At 41.4% G+C, this 21731-nt stretch overlaps 1 protein-coding gene across 1 annotated transcript in view; it reads right to left on the reverse strand.

Moving 5' to 3' along the window:
- SCAPER (S-phase cyclin A associated protein in the ER) overlaps positions 1-21731 on the reverse strand; it is a 907354-nt gene that overhangs the window by 480970 nt on the left and 404653 nt on the right. Inside the window, exon 18 of the mRNA XM_053719295.1 lies at positions 16347-16499. Within this exon, the coding sequence (XP_053575270.1) occupies positions 16347-16499 (153 nt within the window). The remainder of the gene's footprint in view (positions 1-16346; positions 16500-21731) is intronic.

Genomic DNA, 21731 nt, shown 5'->3' on the forward strand with positions numbered 1-21731 from the left:
CAATTTTCCACTCCTGGGATGTGGATTGCAGACAAGTGGCAGGAGTGAGTCTCCGCCCATTGAATGATTTTGGTCACTTCTTCCATCGCCAGGGAACTCCTTGTTCCCCCCTGATGGTTGATGTACGCAACAGTCGTCATGTTGTCTGATTGAAACCGTATGAACTTGGCCTTTGCTAGCTGAGGCCAAGCCTTGAGAGCATTGAATATCGCTCTCAGTTCCAGAATATTTATCGGGAGAAGAGATTCTTCCCGAGACCAAAGACCCTGAGCTTTCAGGGGTCCCCAGACCGCGCCCCAGCCCACCAGACTGGCGTCGGTCGTGACAATGACCCACTCTGGTCTGCGGAAGCTCATCCCCTGTGACAGGTTGTCCAGGGACAGCCACCAACGGAGTGAATCTCTGGTCCTCTGATCTACTTGTATCGTCGGAGACAAGTCTGTATAGTCCCCATTCCACTGACTGAGCATGCACAGTTGTAATGGTCTTAGATGAATTCGCGCAAAAGGAACTATGTCCATTGCCGCTACCATCAAACCTATTACTTCCATGCACTGCGCTATGGAAGGAAGAGGAACAGAATGAAGTATTTGACAAGAGTTTAGAAGTTTTGATTTTCTGGCCTCTGTCAGAAAAATCCTCATTTCTAAGGAGTCTAAAAAAAACTCTAAGCCATCTCCGTGGAGATGTTGCCTGTACAACGGCAAAGAGAATGACAGGGAAGGCGGAGCCTAGGAGGGATCATGTGACCAGCTTTGCTGGGCTCTTTGCCATTTCCTGTTGGGGAAGAGAATATCCCACAAGTAAGGATGACGCCGTGGACCGGACACACCTATGTTGGAGAAAACAGTATATAATATGTGTGGGTACAGTAAATGAGTAAGAGGGAAATTACAGCTAAACACAAACATTGCAGAAATGCAAAAATAGCCATTGTCATTAAGGGTAAGAAAATTGAAAAATGGTCCGGTCATTAAGGGGTTAAAGGGACACTGAACCCAAATTTTTTTCTTGCGTTATTCAGATGCAGCATGCAATTTTAAGCAACTTTCTAATTTACTCCTATTATCAATTTTTATACGTTCTCTTGCTATCTTTATTTAAAAAAGAAGGCATCTAAGCTTTTTTAATGATTCAGAACTCTGGACAGCACTTTTTTATTGGTGGATGAATTTATCCACCAATCAGCAAGAACAACCCAGGTTGTTCACCAAAAATGGGCCGGCATCTAAACTTACATTTTTGCATTTCAAATAAAGATACCAAGAGAATGAAGAAAATTTGATAATAGGAGTAAATTAGAAAGTTGCTTTAAAAAGGCAATAAAAAGTAAACAACAGGTTAGACAAATTAACCTGAAACAACTGCCTGAAGAATAACCTACCAAAGGCTGTCACAGAAGATGCAAAACATTAGAAAGGTAGAAAAAATAAGCAAGTAAGACCAAATAACTAACTAGAGAAATTTGTCTACTGATAAAACAATCAGAAAAACAAGAAAAGGTAACTGAAAGAAAGAACATAAAACCATCTGGATGGAGGCTTACCTGCCTCCAATAAAACTGTATAAATCAAGAGTTTCAACCAAGAAGCCAAAGAAACAGTAGAAAAAAAGGACATATAACCAGAAAAAGGAACAAACAAACTAAAATGTTGTCTGAAAAACCTTAGTAGTGTCAACAAAACCCTGCAAAGCTCTAACTGAATCCAAAATAAATAGGCCACTCAGAATAATTCTATGGAAATAAGACATTAAGAAGGAACAACAAAGCCCCAACTAAAATAAAGTCAGAAAGCATCAACTTATTATAAATAAAATAAGGAGAAAAGAAATAAAGAAAAGAACATCTATCATAAGAAATAGCTAAATGAAACAAAAAACTTCTGGAAAGAAGTTAATATCGACACAGGCTCAAAGGGAGAAACCTGCAAAAACCTCAAGACCAATATAAAGGTTCCAAGAAGACAAAGAAAATGAAAAATAGCAGGCTTAATTCTAGGCCAGGCTAGGACTGAACCAAGAATGACAGAAAGATTGAAGAGAAGAATCTGTGAATAGAGATAACAAAACAGAGGGCGCCTCCTAGTATATTACTGTGATGACAAGGTGGGGATATATACACAAGAATCTTTAGTTGGTATTATACTCACAAAAGTGGCAGCACCCACTTGTGTTGAGTCAGGCTTACTGGAAAATTACCAGTGTTCCAGCTCACTGCTCCCAGGCCCAAAACCAAAACCAGGACAAGGATTCTGTGAAAAAAAATCACAAGGAAACAGCCCTCCTAGTGAAATACTGTAATGGTCATAAGAGAATACAAAAGTCTTGAGTAGGTATTATACTCATAAAATAGGCAGCACCCACTTGTACTGAGTAGAGCCTACTGGGATCTTGCAGTGTCCCAGCTCACTGTTCCCAGGCCAGGGAAAGATGGACACAAACTCCCAGTGTCAGCTCCGGAAAGAAGAAAAACAAGCACAGGCTTTCAGTATATTCAAATAAATTTATTAAAAAACTAAGTATAAAAACTAAGGGTGAAAGGCACTCACCCAAAGTGTATAAAATAACTAACAACGCGTTTCTCAGCTATACTAGCTGTTTCATCAGGCACCTGTTACTGGAATGGAAGCACTAGCTTTTATATACAAACTAACCAATCACAAGTGGCCATTATGACACTCCTTCTGTTCACCCAATCAGAAAGGATATTGTTAAACTATCTAAAAAGCAGAATAAATAGAAACATACTTATATCGTTATAGGAGCTGCAAATGTATAACATAGAAATATAAGAATAACTTGAATCGATTGCAACAATGTTAGATATAATATCATTGTGGGATATGTAAATATTCCCCACATATTGAACTTGTAAAGTATCAACACATCAAAAAATCCCATTTTATTCAAATGCATGTATCATTAACATACCGACTTTTCCCTGTTTTGTGTTCATTCATGTTACTCCCCAAGTCGATCCCCACTACATGTTATAAACTGTATTTCCCAACATAGGATCATAAGTGTTGTTACAAGTTATAGTTGTTTTCTACTAAGTATCGTTTGTTATAATTTCTTAATAATTGATCTAATGTATGTGAAAGATTAGCAATCTTCTTACAGAACATAAAAAAAAGGAAAGAAAAGTGACCTTTTAAAGAACATGCAGATAAACTCTTATCCAAACTAACCTAAGAATATAGTCAGAACTGGATAAAGAAAATCAATAAATAAAGGCCTTCCAGACCTTTAAATAACATACTAACAAGCCTGAAAAAGAAACTCAGAAACTAATAATAAACTAATAATTATCTAATTGAATCTCCAAACCATCAAGTCCAGAGAACTAGATTCCTGATAGAAAGGACTTAAATAGAAGATCTGGATGCAAAGAAGCAGCCAAGGAATGAAACTGGACATCTGACCCAGATATGTAAACCAAATACTGCAGGGACAAGATGGAGTAAACAGAACCACCAAAGCTTTTCCCTGAGTAATCCTGACAAAAAAAAAAAAAACAGAGGTAGAAATATATTGGCTAACCAATATAACCACTGAACGACTAGAGCATCCACAAACAGAGTTCAAAGATCCCTGGACCTACACAGTACCTGGTAAAAACGAGATTGAAGCAGGAAGCTATCAGAGATATTATCCGAGTGACCCAAAAGTACTACAGTTTGATGGAACATAACCAAATGAAGATACCGCTATTCCAGGTGGAAAAAAACTGAAGACTGAGCAAAAACTTCTTCCAGCTATTCAGTCCTAGAATAGCAGAAGAAAATTCCTACCCAGGAAATTTAAAATACTATCCTCATTAGTAGGGAACTCAAATTCCCCCCTGATGATAAGACATAAGATACAGATGTAATATAATCCAATCAGAAAACAGAGAAAAGATTCTATTAAAAATATACCAATCCTGAAAGGCCATAAATAATGAATGGAGATAAAAATATTAATAGGTAACCTCGCCTCCGAGGAGACCAAACTCCTTATGCCCTTCTGAAACTCACAGATGGTCCCCAACCATTGAATATGTAGATTACAGATCAAGAAGCATGAACAAAAAGAAGCCCCCAACATAAAGAGCTAATAGTTCAGCCACTAAGACAGAAACAAACTTGTTCTGAAAAGCAAATGGATTGTCAGAGACAACAGAGACAGAACCCTGTATCATTGTAAAGAATACAAAGTTAAGAAAGATCATAGAAAAGCGAATAGACAGAATAACAACCAAGGCCACAAGCATACGATCTGACACCTCTATGCAAAGAGCAACTGAAGGGAAAATAGAAATTGAAGGTTCTAACAGGAAAAACCCCAGCATTAACCATCTAACCTCCAGAAAAACATAATTTATCCAGCTAGTGACGTATGGGATATACAATCCTACTAGGAGGGGCAAAGTTTCCCAAACCTCAAAATGCCTATTAATACACCCCTCACCACACCCACAATTCAGTTTAACAAATAGCCAAGTAGTGGGGTGATAGAAAAAGGAGTAAAAAGCATCAAAAAAAGGAACTCAAAATATAATTGTGCTTTATACAAAAAAACATAACCACCATAAAAAGGGTGGGTCTCATGGACCCTTGCCAATATGAAAGAAATTAATTTATCAGGTAAGTTCTTACATAAATTATGTTTTCTTTCATGTAATTGGCAAGAGTCCATGAGCTAAAGACGTATGGGATAGTAATACCCAAGATGTAGTACTCCACAGAAGAGTCACTAGAGAGGGAGGGATAAAAATAAAAACAGCCATTTTCCGCTGAAAAAATTAAATCCACATCCAAAAAAATAAGTTTTTCTCATAATTGAAAAGAAAAAACTTAAAACATAAGCAGAGGAATCAAACTGAAACAGCTGCCTGAAGAACTTTTCTACCAAAAACTGCTTCCGAAGAGGCAAATACATCAAAACGGTAGAATCTAGTAGAATGAGCTGTGATTTTCTGAGGCGGGGCCTCACCCGACTCCAAATAAGCCTGATGAATCAAAAGCTTTAACCAGGATGCTTTCTAACCTTTCCTATTACCAGAAAAGACAACAAATCTTTAGTAGCTTTAACATAATATATCAAAGCTCATAAAACATCCAGAGAATGTAAGGATCTCTCCAAAGAATTCTTAGGATTAAGACACAAAGAGGGAACAAAAATTTCCCTATTAATGTTGATAGAATTCACAACTTTAGGTAAGAACTTAAATGAAGTCCGCAAAACTGCCTTATCCTGATGGAAAATCAGAAAAGGTGACTCACAAGAAAGAGCAGATAGCTTGGAAACTCTTCTAGCAGAAGAGTTAGCCAAAAGGAACGCTTTCCAAGAAAGTAGTTTAATATCCAAAGAATGCATAGGCTCAAAAGGAGGAGCCTGTAAAGCCTTCAAAACCAAATTAAGACTCCAAAGAGGAGAGATTGATTTAATGACAGGCTTGATACGGACCAAAGCCTGCACAAAACAGTGAATATCAGGAAGCTTAGCAATCTTTCTGTGAAATAAAACAGAAAGAGCAGAGATTTATCCCTTCAAGGAACTTGCAGACAAACCTTTATCCAAACCATCCTGAAGCAACTGTAAAATTCTAGGAATTCTAAAAGAATGCCAGGAGAATTTATGAGAACACCATGAAATATAAGTCTTCCAAACTCGATAATAAATCTTCCTAGAAACATATTTACTAGCCTGTAACGTAGTATCAATCACTGAGTCAGAGAAACCTCTATGACTAAGCACTAGGCGTTCAATTTGCATACCTTCAAATTTAACGATTTGAGATCCTGATGGAAAAACAGTCCTTGAGACAGAAGGTCTGGTCTTAACGGAAGTGGCCAAGGTTGGCAACTGGACATCCAGACAAGATCCGCATACCAAAACCTGTGAGACCATGCTGGTGCTACCAGAAACAATTGTTCCCTGATGATCTTGGAGATCACTCTTGGAAGAAGAACTAGAAGCGGAAAGATATAGGCAGGTTGGTAAAACCAATGAACTTTCAACGCATCCACTGACTCCGCCTGAGGATCCCTGGACCTTGACAGGTACCTGGGAAGTTTCTTGTTTAGATGGGAGGCCATCAGATCTATTTTTGGAAGACCCCACATCTGAACAATCTGAAAAAACACATCTGGATGGAGAGACCACTCCCCCGGATGTAAAGTCTGAAGGTTGAGATAATCCGCTTCCCAATTGTCTACACCTGGGATATGTACCACACAAATTAGACAAGAGCTGGATTCCGCCCAAGAAAGTATCAGAGATACTTCTTTCATAGGTAGGTGACTGTGAGTCCCACCCTGATGATTGACATATGCCACAGTTGTGATATTGTCTGTCTGAAAACAAATGAATGATTCTCTCTTCAACAGAAGCCAAACCTGAAGAGCCCTGAAAATAGCACGGAGTTCTAAAATATTGATTGGTAACCTCACCTCTTGAGGTTTCCAAACCCCTTGTGCTGTCAGAGATCCCCAGACAGCTCCCCAACCTGAAATACTTGCATCTGTTGTGATTACAGTCCAGGTTGGACGAAAAAAAGAGGCCCCTTGAACTATACGATGGTGGTCTAACCACCAAGTCAGAGAGAGTCAAACATTGGGATTTAAGGATATTAACTGTTATATCTTTGTATAATACCCAACTTCAAACTAATATCTGCCTTATCAGCAAGAAGGATAAGATAAGGCGAATCATACTGCAAAGCCTAGAGTTCCAAAACTCTCCGAGCAGAAGAGATACAAAAACTTCCAAGATAATAACTTAATATCTATGGAATGCAGAGGCTCAAAGGGAGCCTGCTGCAAAACTTTAAGAACAAGGTTAAGGCTCCAAGGAGGAGCAACAGACTTAAACACAGGCCTGATTCTGACCAGGGCCTGACAAAAGAAATAAACATATGGCACATCTGCCAGACGTTGTGTAACAAACTCTTCTCCAGACCTTCTTGGAGAGGTCAGAGAGTCAGAGAGAGTCAAACATTGGGATTTAAGGATATTAACTGTTATATCTTTGTATAATACCCAACTTCAAACTAATATCTGCCTTATCAGCAAGAAGGATAAGATAAGGCGAATCATACTGCAAAGCCTAGAGTTCCAAAACTCTCCGAGCAGAATAGATACAAAAACTTCCAAGATAATAACTTAATATCTATGGAATGCAGAGGCTCAAAGGGAGCCTGCTGCAAAACTTTAAGAACAAGGTTAAGGCTCCAAGGAGGAGCAACAGACTTAAACACAGGCCTGATTCTGACCAGGGCCTGACAAAAGAAATAAACATATGGCACATCTGCCAGACGTTGTGTAACAAACTCTTCTCCAGACCTTCTTGGATAAAGGACAAAATCCTAGGAATCCTGACCTGACTCAAACTCAACTCTGTTCCCCCCCCCACCCCATTTGAGGGTGAACCTGGAGAACCCACTCCCCGGAAGAAAAGTCTGTCTGCTCAGGAAGTCCGCTTCCCAGTTGACCCCTTCTGGAATGTGGATGGCAGATAGACAGCAATTGTGAGCTTCCGCCCACTGAACAAACCTAGCCACCTCCTTCAAGGCTAAGGAACCCCAAGTTCCTCCCTAGTGGTTGATGTAAGCCAGATAGGTGATATTGTCCGACTGGAACCTGAAAAACCTGGCTAAAGACAACTGAGTACAAGCCCTCAGAGCATTGAAAATCACTCTCAACTCCAAAATGTTGATGAGTCCTTGCTCCTTTAAAGTCCAGACTGCTCCTTAGCCCTGGAGGCTGGCGTTCGTGGTCACAATCACCCAGGAATGTCTCAGGAAACATGTGCCCTGAGACAGAACTCTGAGAGAGATCCGAATGGTCACCACTCCATTGACTGAACATGCATAACTGCAGAGCTCTCAAATGGACTCGAGAAAATGGATAAGGTCCATGGAACCATCAGACCAATTACCTCCATACATGGAGCCATTGAAAAGTAAAGGGAAAGTCAGCTGTAGCTGGATTCAAATCCCAACCCTCTGGTTACAAAACGGCTAAGCTATCTACCGGACCACTAGAGCTTGCTGTGGGCCGAACAGTAGACTGTAGAGAGAGGTAAGAGGAAGAAATCTTGATGTGTGGTAGAAAATACCTTTTTCCACATGTAAAGTCAGAGGATAAATCTGCAAGACAAAGGTCCAAACAAGATCTCATCCTTGTAAGGAAGCGCCAGAAGCTTGGACTTGGAGGAAACATTAAATATATTCCAAATATGGCCACGGTTGGCACATATCTTGGTCAATTAGATATTGAACCTGCATCTGCAGTGCTATAAAGCTGAGGCTGTACCACTAAGCCACAGGTAGGCTTCCCAGCTGACCAATATTTCAACCACAATGCCCTGTGGTCTAGCACAGCAAGTCCAATAAGACAAGGAATTTCTCCAGATGATTAAATAAACCTCCAGCTTCTTATCCATGAATCCGTAAAGGAGCATCTATTCTCTATAGGGATCGAAATTCTCTGAGTCATAGTAGAAATACTTCCTTCTACTTAAGGCGCCGTGCATTTTAATGGAGTTTAAAATCCTTTAAAAGACAGGAGACAGGGAGGAAGGTATCCCTAGCTTCTCCAATTCCTGTGAAAATCCATAGCACTTCTAGAGATCCTTCCTCATAGGAAGGACATTATAAAACATAGAACATTTCAAAACTTCCACGGGTTGACAAAGACAGGGGTATCGGTGTCGTCCAAGTAGCTAAAACCTCCTTTAACAATACACAAGGTGTTCAAGCATACATCTAAAGGAGACCACTTCAGCATCAGATGAAGGAATTATACTGTCCAAATCTGAGATTTCACCCTCAGAAGCTACCTGCGAATCCTCTTCCCCAGAAGAGAGAGAGCAACCTGTGTAGTAGAATATAGAGCAGAAACCTTACAATCTGAATCTTTAAATGTCCTCTTTCGTTTTCCCTGTAGGAAAGGAAAAGCAGATAAATCTGCAGATACCGCAGAGGATACCTGAGCTGCCAAATCTGCAGGCAAATACACTCCTCCAGGAGATTAAGAGGAACCGTAGGGCACTGCATGTGACACCATAAAGGCTTGGGACGCTTAAGGAGAAAACTGTGACATTGCCTAAACAGGATCATACTGAGAGACTCAAAAAATATTTTTTTAATTCAAGGCAGAGCAGACGTATGTCCATAGAAACAGAATTCTAGATCCGTGAACAAAACACATAGAAACAACACAAAAATTGTGTTGTCACTTTAAGTCATATAAAACTGGTGTGGGACATAAGAAGCAATAATACACAGGAACAAAATCCCTGTTCCAAAGTATGATAAAAAAATAAATATTATATAAGCAGATCTTTCTGCACTGTCACTTTAATAGACCGTAAGAAAGTTTTCTCCATAACCGTTAAACCACACAGGTCTCAAACGTTTTTACACTTGAACAATAGCCCCTTCAACTATAGAGACTATAACATTTGGTGGCAGTAGTCAACAACACTGCTCCGTTCTCTACTGTCCGTAACCTGAGACGGAGAAGAGGGCGGTGTCATGTGACCAGCTTCAGCAACCTGCTGAAAATGGAGCCACTCCTTTCTCGTAACTCAGAAAGATGGTGCCTGTACATTTTATCAAGAGCGCAAATCCAAACAGCGGCTGAGATTGCTAATACAACCCTGCTTTCACACCGACTAAAAGAGAAAAACGGTCAGCACCGCTCCGACTAGGAATGGAAGATAGAAGAGGGAGATACAAAATTGGTCTAAGGAGAGAACCGTGCTTTTAACAAAGAGCGCACTTTCAGAGCCGATATCTCCAATACACATTCAATTTGTGACATGCATTGCTTTCTTAGTGAAAGTAAGGGCATTGAGTATTATTTAAACACCCCTCATATACAGACCCTCATAGCGAAGAAGATACTCTCAACACTATCGAGTGATAACATTTCACAAGTCCTTAAATAAGTAAAATAAAAAAAAAGTAAAAGAAATCCAAATTTCTTCAGACACCAAAACTTTGCCTCCTCCATGCACCAAGGAAAAGAGAATAACTGAGGATTGTGGGTAGGGGAGTGACACTTAACAGCTTTGCTGTGGTGCTCTTCTTCTCCTCCTGCTGGCCAGGAGTGATATTCCCACTAGTAATTGATGACATTGTGGACTCACTATATCTTAGGAAAGAAAATGGCCCTATCAACCGGAGGAGCAGTTTCCCACAATTCAGGTTATGGAATATGAGTATATTGTAGATACATAGAATGAGGCAAAAGACAAGTCTCTGCAACCAAGTATGGAGGGTCTGTGACAGATTTCATATTAGTTGAAAAAGAAGCCACAAACCATACCCCATATACATCCCTCTGACAAGCACTGTACTCAATATAGACTGAGAACCCCTCTCTCTAATTTCAAATACATATCTTCTATTAACCACCTTCAGCAGAGGAAAAGTAAAGACAGAGGTACCTGTGAGGTGGAAGGGATCTTAAAGAGTTCTTGGGGTTTGCAAATATTTGCCTCCTCCTAGTGGTAAGAAAGAGTAATTCCCAGGAATAATGGATCATGGGCTCTCACCACCTGTATGAAAGGAAAATATAAAGGGAACATTGCATTCAGAGTTCACACAATGTGTGGCGTTGTTCATCTACACACATGTTGGTGAAGCCTACATGGAAAGTATATGGAGTTAAACAATTAGTCGAATCATTAGTGATTAGCAATGACCACAAAGATTGAATTTAATTATTTTCACTAATAATTTACTCACTTGTATAAAAAAACACTCAGGTTCAGAGGAAGCAGTTGTTAAACAAAATGTTAAATAGAAGTATTAGAGAATTTGTGAATGATTGTATGTGTTTGAATGGAAAAAGAAAGTAACATGAAACACTGGGAGTGAAATATCTCTGAAGGGAACGTCATGTTACACAAAATACGCAGTGAGCAAAGCATATGTTTTAGAGTAAGGTTCTAGTTCACAAAAAAGTGAATGAAAATTCATATATAATGCAATATTAACTAAAAGAAGTGAAATGAAGCCATATAATGAAGGTACTGCTGGATATAATATGTATAAATAGCTATGGATGCACAAACTTCTCAAAAGAAAGGCATTGTCTTTCATAAAGTGAAGATTAGGAGCAGACTGTGAAGTGCTGCCTCCAATACTCGCTAACAACTCATTCCTTATAGTAGGCAAGGTTCAAAGAAAATATTCCTCCAAATGAATTTTATTTCATAAAGCCTGATTGTATTCTTTTATAGCAATGCTTTGAAAATATTAAGGATAGTTTAAAAAAAAAAAAATACCAAGGCAAGGAGCCAAAATCAGTTAATATCATAAGTAACAAAATGCATAAAAATTTAAATTAAATTACAAATACTTATACTTAAAAATACAAGATCTATGATAACCTAGAAGGCAGGAATTCAGAGCAGTAATTTATAGGGAAATCAAGCAACAAAACACAGAAGACGCTAATAGTTTTATGCTAAACAATTACATAGCAATGAGTATTAAATACCATCAGTTACATGCTTGTGCAGTATCATGGGTGCAACATTTCCACTGTAACTATGTATCAGTAGATATACACATACACAATTGCTTTAATAACAGAAAACAAATGTTAGATTCACGCTGAGCAGTAACTATACGCTCCTTCTTGCAAGCAAATCTACAGCGAGAGGGCTTAATAAATACACCATGACGTGTAAATAGAGATCTTAAAAGGGACAGTAATGTCAAAATGAAACTTTCATGATTCAGATACAGCCTCTCATTTTAAACAACTCTCCAATTAACTTCTAAATGTCATACGAAGTTGCATACACTGCTGCCATAGAGTGTTAAAGAAGTCCTATGAGCCCATTTCGGCTTAATCTTAAAGGGACATATTACAGCGGATGAAAATTGCTAAAACCTACTTTTTCATTAATAAAAATAAAATAATCACTGCTGTCTATTTTATCTGCTTCTCTTACCCCAAACTGTTGAAAGAGATTGTTTTGAAGTACAGTGCTTGATTCTCCTATGTAAGCTGTCATATTGTAACGTACGTTTCAGTAGCACAGTAGTCACATGCTCATGATGCAGTCACGTGACAAACACACAGCTACATTACATATACTTAGAGGCTCACATCTGTTTGCAGAGTGTGAGCTGCAGTGACTGAAGATACAGATTTATTAGTCAGAGTATAAATGTATTTCCCCATTTATGTATATACACATATTATGCAGCAGAACTTAAAATAAAACGCTTATTAAGTACTGTTTTTATGTTTCTAACTCCCCCACAGTTTTATACTTGAAACTGCCCACAAGTTTTATGTTGTAAGAAAAGCCATTTGCAGTGCTGGGCTGCCGCTGTCATGCCGAAATCTGCGACCCGACAGAATGTGCAACTGTGAAGTCACTACATTCATAAACGCACACGTGACTGGTTCAAAATCCGACAGAACAGCTGGGCCTGTCAACGGATTTTGCAAACGCAATGTGCGCATGTGGGTCACAGAATCCGATGGATATCACAAACACAAGAGCTTTGATACAATGGCAGAATAGTATCTAAGCTCTTGTGTTATAGTACAGAGCACTGCAAACGGCTTTTCTTACAACATAAAACTTGTGGGCAGTTTCAAGTATAAACCTGTTTTAGAAACTTAGAAACAGTACTTAATAAGCATTTTATTTAAGTTCTGCTGCATAATATGTGTATATACATAAAAGGGGAAATACATTTATACTCTGACTAATAAATCTCTATCTTTAGTCACTGCAGCTCACACTCTGCAAACAGATGTGAGCCTCTAAGTATATGTAATGTAGCTGTGTGTTTGTCACGTGACTGCATCATGAGCATGTGACTACTGTGCTACTGAAACGTACTTTACAATATGGCAGCTTACATAGGAGAATCAAGCACTGGATCAATGCTGTACTTCAAAACAATCTCCATCAACAGTTTGGGGTAAGAGGAACATATAAAAAACAGAATTTATGCTTACCTGATAAATTACTTTCTTCAATGGTGTGTCCGATCCACGGCGTCATCCATTACTTGTGGGATATTCTCCTCCCCTACAGGGAAAGGCAAGGAGAGCACACAGCAAGAGCTGTAAATATAGCTCCCCCTCTGGCTCCGCCCCCCAGTCATTCGACCGACGGTTAGGAGAAAAAGGAGAAACTATAGGGTGCCGTGGTGACTGTAGTGTATAAAGAAAAATAAAAAAATTTCAAACCTGATTAAAAAACCAGGGCGGGCCGTGGACCGGACACACCGTTGGAGAAAGTAATTTATCAGGTAAGCATAAATTCTGTTTTCTCCAACATTGGTGTGTCCGGTCCACGGCGTCATCCATTACTTGTGGGAACCAATACCAAAGCTTTAGGACACGGATGAAGGGAGGGAGCAAATCAGGTTACCTAAACAGAGGGCACCACGGCTTGCAAAACCTTTCTCCCAAAAACAGCCTCCGAAGAAGCAAAAATATCAAATTTGTAAAATTTGGCAAAAGTGTGCAGAGAAGACCAAGTCGCTGCCTTACATATATGATTAACAGAAGCCTCGTTCTTGAAGGCCCATGTGGAAGCCACAGCCCTAGTGGAGTGAGCTGTGATTTGTTCAGGAGGCTGCCGTCCTGCAGTCTCATAAGCCAATCGGATAATGCTTTTCAGCCAGAAAGAAAGAGAGGTAGCAATAGCTTTTTGTCCTCTCCTCTTACCAGAGTAAACGACAAACAAGGATGAGGTTTGTCTAAAATTCTTTGTTGCTTCTAAATAGAACTTTAAAGCACGGACTACATCTAAATTGTGTAACAAACGTTCCTTCTTTGAAACTGGATTCGGGCACAGAGAAGGAACAACTATTTCCTGGTTAATATTCTTGTTGGAAACAACTCTTGGAAGAAAACCAGGCTTGGTACGCAAAATAAACTTATCTGAATGGAACACCAGATAGGGTGGATAACACTGCAAAGCAGATAATTCAGAAACTCTTCTAGCAGAAGAAATAGCAACCAAAAACAGAACTTTCCAAGATAGCAACTTGATATCTATGGAATGTAAGGGTTCAAACGGAACCCCCTGAGGAACTGAAAGAACTAAATTTAGACTCCAAGGAGGAGTCAAGGGTCTGTAAACAGGTTTGATTCTGACCAAAGCCTGTACAAAAGCTTGTACCTCTGGCACAGCTGCCAGTCGTTTGTATAACAAGACAGATAATGCAGAAATCTGTCCTTTTAGAGAACTCGCTGACAATCCCTTATCCAAACCTTCTTGGAGAAAGGAGAGGATCTTAGGAATTTTAATCTTACTCCAGGAGAATCCCTTGGATTCACACCAACAGATATATCTTTTCCATATTTTGTGGTAAATCTTTCTAGACACAGGTTTTCTGGCTTGGACCAGAGTATCTATCACTGAATCTGAAAACCCACGCTTGGATAAAATCAAACGTTCAATTTCCAAGCAGTCAGCTGCAGAGAAATTAGATGTGGATGTTCGAATGGACCTTGTACTAGAAGATCCTGTCTCAAAGGTAGCTTCCATGGTGGAGCCGATGACATATTCACCAGGTCTGCATACCAAGTCCTGCGCGGCCACACAGGAGCTATCAGAATCACCAAGGCCTTCTCCTGTTTGATCCTGGCTACAAGCCTGGGAAGGAGAGGGAACGGTGGAAACGCATAAGCTAGGTTGAACGACCAAGGCGCCACTAATGCATCCACTAGAGTGGCCTTGGGATCCCTGGATCTGGACCCGTAGCAAGGAACCTTGAAGTTCTGACGAGACGCCATCAGATCCATGTCTGGAATGCCCCATAATTGAGTCAACTGGGCAAACACCTCCGGGTGGAGTTCCCACTCCCCCGGATAGAAAATCTGACGACTCAGATAATCCGCCTCCCAGTTGTCTACTCCCGGGATGTGGATTGCAGATAGGTGGCAGGAGTGATCCTCCGCCCATTTGATGATATTGGATACCTCTCTCATCGCCAAGGAACTCCTTGTTCCTCCCTGATGGTTGATGTAAGCTACAGTCGTCATGTTATCTGACTGGAATCTTATGTATCCGGCCTTCGCTAGATGAGGCCAAGCCCGGAGAGCATTGAATATCGCTCTCAGTTCCAGGATGTTGATCGGGAGAAGAGACTCTTCCCGAGACCATAAACCCTGAGTTTTCAGGGAATCCCAGACCGCGCCCCAGCCTGATAGACTGGCGTCGGTCGTGACAATGACCCACTTTGGTCTGCAGAAACTCATTCCCTGAGACAGGTGATCCTGTCTACTGGAGCATGCACAGTTGTAATGGTCTTAGATGACTTCGAGCAAAAGGAACTATGTCCATTGCTGCAACCATCAACCCTACTACTTCCATGCACTGAGCTATGGAAGGCTGCAGAATAGAGAGAAGAACTTGACAAGCGTTTAGAAGCTTTGACTCTCTGACTTCTGTCAGGAAGATCTTCATTTCAAAAGAATCTATTATTGTTCCCAAAAAGGGAACTCTTGTCGACGGAGACAGGGAACTCTTTTCTACGTTCACCTTCCACCCGTGAGATCTGAGAAAGGCTAGAACAATGTCTGTATGAGCCTTTGCCTTGGAAAGAGACGACGCTTGAATTAGAATGTCGTCCAGATAAGGTGCCACTGCAATGCCCCTTGGTCTTAGAACTGCTAGAAGGGACCCGAGCACCTTTGTGAAAATTCTGGGAGCAGTGGCTAGTCCGAATGGGAGAGCCACGAACTGATAATGTTTGTCCATAAAGGTGAACCTTAGGAACTGATGATGATCTTTGTGGATAGGAATATGTAGATACGCATCCTTTAAATCCACGGTAGTCATATATTGACCCTCCTGGATTGTAGGTAAAATTGTTCGAATGGTTTCCATTTTGAACGATGGAACTCTGAGAAATTTGTTTAGAATTTTTAAATCCAGAATTGGTCTGAAAGTTCCCTCTTTTCAGAGCGGCAAGGAGAATGACTGGGGGGCGGAGCCAGAGGGGGAGCTATATGGACAGCTCTTGCTGTGTGCTCTCCTTGCCTTTCCCTGTAGGGGAGGAGAATATCCCACAAGTAATGGATGACGCCGTGGACCGGACACACCAATGTTGGAGAAAAGACAGCAGTGATTATTATTTTTTTATTATTAAGAAAAAGTAGGTTTTAGGGATTATTAGAAGACAGGTGTTTAGGGTCCCTTTAAGGGATGCCAGGGGAACAGAGCAGATTTGATAATACATTTAAATAGGATGTTGTTTAAATCTGCATGCTCTATTTGAATTATAAAAGTTGAATTTTGATTTTTACCGTCCTTTTAATGCAAAAGCAGATGACACAGATTAAACAGTACTTGGCATCACTCACTGTCACACTGCACAGAGAACACTGCTTCTTTCGCTCATACGGTGTGAGTTTTGGAGCATAGTCTGTATTAGAGTGTCTTCCGCTGCTCAGCTCAGCTGCTTTTTCTTTTCTTTGCTCAATCTGCTCCATGTGCCTTCGGATACTCTCGTCATGCTGAAAGGAAAGGTTACAATGAGAAGTTATGAGTGAATAACTTAAATTATGCTTACCTGATAATTTTCTTTTCTTCAGATGGGAAGAGTCCACAGCTGCATTCATTACTTTTGGGAAATAAGAACCTGGCCCCCAGGAGGAGGCAAAGACATCCCAGCCAAAGGCTTAAATACTCCTCCCACTTCCCTCATTCCCCAGTCATTCTGCCGAGGAACAAGGAACAGTAGAAGAATACCAGGGTGAAAAGGTGCCAGAAGAATAAAAAATAAGGTAAGCATAATATAAGTTTTTCTTCATAAACGGAAAGAGTCCACAGCTGCATTCATTACTTTTGGGAAAACAATACCCAAGCTATAGAGGACACTGAATGCAAAAATGGGAGGGTACAATAGGCGGCCCATTCTGAGTGCACCAGGCCTGAAAAAAATACAACCAAACCCCGCTTCGTTGGAGCCGGGCAAATAAACTAGAAGGAAAAGGCCCCAAGGAAACAGACCCGCAGATAATCCAAAGGCCTAATTAGAGACCGCAAAGCAGACTCACTGAGCCAGCACTCCTCCAGGAGAACCGCCGCCCAGCAGTCGGTCCCCAAACAACCCTTACTAGTACAGTACCAAAATCCCCAAAAGGGAGAGGACAAGGGTGAACCAAAGGGATACCCAAAAGGTACAGTAAAAACCAATAAAGGAAAAGCCCCCTTCAAAAGATGGCCAAAACCACAGAGACCCGAATGGATCCCGAGAACAAGGGGAGACGACGCCCAACCCACAAGGAGCAACCGGGCATCACCAAGGAGAAGAAACATCTCCCAAATATCGTGCAACAGCACCGAAAAGACAGCTGAAGACAAAGTCCTCAAAACGTCAGAACTCAGAGACTGAGCAAACAGAAAATTTACAAGTAGCAAACTCAGAAAGATAAACATCTGAGTCCAGTAACACGCTGCCATCCGTAGGAAGACACAGAGAAAACACTCTCCATAAGGAAAAAAACGGCCTAACAAACTAGCAGATTGCCCAACCTCCAAGGCAGAGGACACACTCCAGGCAATCCAGGCTGCCAGACCTACTCACAGATCCCAAAAGGGAAGAGGCACAGAACCTCTAAAAAAAGGTCCACTGGCACCCCCAAGACCTGAGGATAAACAAAAGATTTTAGATCCTACACCTAGCCGGGCCAGTCCAAGCAACCGCAGATCTGAAAGCAAGGGAACAGAAAGGAACCCCAAGACTGGCCCCCAAAAGGGCGGAAGAATGGACACAGCCACTTCAATCTAAAGACAATTGAGCAGGCGTTAGACCCAAAGAGATCTAGCAAAGTCACCCAACTAAGTCTCAATGCGGAGCAAGCAGTTCCCCAGATGGAAAGGAACTCAAAGAGCAGCCCAATCCCTGAACCAGATAAAACATCTGTTCCAACCTTCCGAACACAGGAGAGGCCCCTAAAAAAGGAACCACACCTTCTAAGGAGGACAATGAGCCCCCAGAAGAGGAGAGCGTTGATAAACACCTGCCCAAAAGACAGGAACTCATAAGAAGAACCGAGAGGACACAAGGCCACGTCACTGATGAACACGGAAAGAACCCCTTAAAACACCATTGTGCTAGCACACATACCAGGCGCAAAAGTGACAGATGAGCAACCGCAAACCTTCCATTTGCTAGGCAGGAAAGCCCACCATCAGGTCACATTAGTTAGCTGTTCAAAGGGAACAGTATCGTCCGACACAAGACAAGCCCCTAGGAGCCCCAGCTCTCAGTAAATCTGGCTAAGTTGTAAAACAGCAAAAACAGAATGATTCCAGCCTCCAAATTCAATAAAAGACCTTTATTATTTCATGCAGGGTCCCAGAACAAACAAGTGTGCTGTTTTTCCACATTTCTTGGAAGTTACCAAGGTTTAAAACAGAACAGCCAGAACAAGGGCTAAGCCCAAGTACCCCGGAAACTGGAACCCCCAGGCCAGTCCTAGGTTTATAAGGTCCGGTAACATCCCACAGCGGGATCCACAAAGAGAAAATGCCAAGTAAAACCCTCGGCAACCGGAAGATCAGGACAAGAAGCCCAGACCCCACAAATGATTAGATTAAAGAATCTTCCAGGAACATAAATCCCTCCCAGGGAAAAATCGAGAATAACACGGATAACAAGAGCAAGAAGCTCTTGCAAGTCTCGACTAAAGGGAAGAGACCACCCCTTGCAGGAGCCAACACTCCAAAGAGCCAAGGCCATAAAAGGACACTAGAGCTAACAGGCGTCCAAGCAACATGAACATGATTGTGCTTGAAAAGCGTGGCTAATCCCCCTTAAGGGACACAAGGCGCTGCTCATTTTAACAACCTCAAAAGGAGGAAAGCTGAGTAGACCTCGCCGGGGATCAAACTAGCCACCCTCGGATTGCTACAGTACAGAGTAGCCACAGAGCATTAGTATGCTGAGCAAGCTGTCCAGCTAGCCATGAGCTCTATACACAAGGGGAACAGTGAGGACAAGTCACCCGAACAGAGCAACATCAAGCCTCCACATCACCTCAGATTCAAAATCAGAGAACAGTAAAACATGGGCTTGGATGCCACCTGGATGGCAATACCTGAACCCTATGAGTGGAAAACCCCTAGACCTCTTCTTCCCAGAATGAGATGCAGAGCATTCCCAACACCGGGGAAGGACCCCTAACCAAAGCCCAAAAAGACCTCACTGTCTAATGTCCAGAAAAGAAACAACTAACTCCCGAAGGGAATCCAAGTCCCCCAAAGGTGACACATCCACAAGGAGAATCGGATAAAGTCCAAGAAGGTCTCAATGAAGAAGAGAACCACTAAAGGAACAAGTCCAAAAAGGACAATTTCCTAAAGCCACACCGCCCCGACCAGCGGAAAGGAGGCGCTAAACCCTCTAATTTTCCCACCACGTGGGAAGGAATACTCTAGGTTCCGAGGGTATCGGAAGCAACAGAGAGTGACGCAGCAAAATTCACTGACCCAGTCACCAGAGAGACGGCTATTTAGGACTGAAACAATCCCGAGAGCTGCATGGACCCGCAAGTCCTCTTGAGAATGGTTAGCTGAAACTTGTAAAACAAATAAGAAACATAATAATGCTGAGAGCACTTGGCGCCCCATCCTGACCAGTAAAGTATAATAGCCGCCACGTGTCTGAATAAGCCACGAGACAGAAGATCTGAACCTAAGCAGGACCAGCCTGTACAAGGGTCATAAATGCCAAGCTGGCGAAATTCGCCCTCAGAGAGGGAGGAAGAAAAAACAGACAAACATGTGACAGCTTGGATACATTGGAATCTAACTGGTCTGTTTGGCTATATTAACTATTCAAGCACCACATCTCTGGTTGATTTTCCACAGAACTTTGTTTTGGGCCAATTGTCATTTTATCTGTTGGAGTGAAACTTTTAGTGGAATCTACATTTATTATACGCTTAAGCAAGTTTCTATTCAAACATTCAAGTTTTTAAGTAATTTTTTAAACCACCGGTGGTTACAGTGAATGTTAAATATATTTATTTATGTTTGTATGTATATCTATGTATTATTAAATTTATTTTAGATTGAATTATTTAGTTCTAGTTTTTTATAATTACCCAGTAAAGTATCGTTCCCTAGTGTTACTATGATTATATGAATTTTACGTTGTGTTTTTTTTCTGTTTCATTATATATTAATAGGTAATATCCTATGTTTTATTGATTAATTTTTATTCTTTGATTTTACCGAGCTGTTTTTAGCGCCACATCTATCATTGTTTTTATCTTATGGGACTAACGTGTCCCGAACAACTTCCGTAGAAGCAAACAGCGAGTATCGATCCCAGCGAAAGTTCCCGCAGGAAACATAGTATGAAAAAGAAAATTCATCATAACCGGATAAAATAAAATGACAGGCAATCCGAGGGGGAACGCCCAAGAAGAACAGCAGAATCCGCAGGACCAGCCTAACGGAAACCGTGTTCTTCCATCAAAACTGGGAAGGCTCTCGATAACAAGACTTAAAGGAGATTACTTCATCCCCCCATGTCTAACGAGGTGAGCCATTCGAAGAAGATTGATGATTCCCATAACCGAGAAGGGTAGGGTCCCCAAACAGCTCAAAAACGTGTGTCTGAGTAGAACATGAAGGCGAGCCAGCCTGTAAAGAAAGACACAACACTCGGGAACAGTTACACCCGCAGGGAACTGCACATGCCCTCCTGTGCCCGATAGACCTGGGGCAATCGGGCACGAACACAATCGCAAATAAACATCTGGACTTTGTAGACGCGCAAGAGCCAAAAGTATGTAAAAGCGAAAACGTGCCACAACCTCTGGGGGGAACAATTCACAAAAAACATAACCTGGGTTACCCGCATGTGTAGTAGTAGGGAGCGGTAGGGAACTCACCTCCCAGAGGACAGGGTCCCCTGAGGCGGATGGCTCAGCAGTCCCTTGAATCCCTGAGCCCGCTCTAGAATGGCCTAAAGAACATAACACACTGACCTGAGTCAATGGGGCTAATTCGCATTTGTCACAGGACGAAGAATCTAAATCAGAAAATTGAACAATCTCAACATTAGTATCCTCCATAACTGGATAAAGGATACCAAAAAATGGACTAAATATAAAACAATTTAAATGGCACCTGACACCCACAATGGCTGGGGCACTCACCCCCTCCTGTGAACAAGACACCAGCGGACTAGATTTCTCTGTCACCACACAGTCAGGAATGTGGAAATGGGAAACCAGAACGTAAACACGCCCGGTCACAAGGTGAAATGTACAGTCCAAAAAAAATGCGCCGGACCGTAAGGTTGCGTCACTTTGAAAGGCCATTATGTTCCAAAACCACGAGCCCAGTTAACATTACACATAAGCAGATTGAATCACAAACATGATTAAAACCCCCCTGTTCAATAATCCCCCTCAGGAGATATTAACGTTTGATTCCAAGATACTAAAGGAGTCCCACTGAGACCCACCCTTTATTTTTCATTGTGAGTTCGCAGGAACAAATGAGTTACAGTACAATCATGAAGAAGTAAAATGAAATGATCTTACCGGAATCTACACCTTGGAACAGGAACATGGCCCTTCAAGTGTGACGAATAGTAGCCTCGCCTCCGCCATGGACTTGAGAGAAGAAAACAGGCAGCAAAGCGAAGTTCGACAACGCCAATTGCTTGTGGAGTTGCTAAAATGAGTCGGCATGGTTTCGCAGAAAGACTCTCCCTGCATCTCCGG

The sequence above is a fragment of the Bombina bombina genome, chromosome 6 (assembly GCF_027579735.1).
Source record: "Bombina bombina isolate aBomBom1 chromosome 6, aBomBom1.pri, whole genome shotgun sequence".
Classification (NCBI taxonomy): domain Eukaryota; kingdom Metazoa; phylum Chordata; class Amphibia; order Anura; family Bombinatoridae; genus Bombina; species Bombina bombina.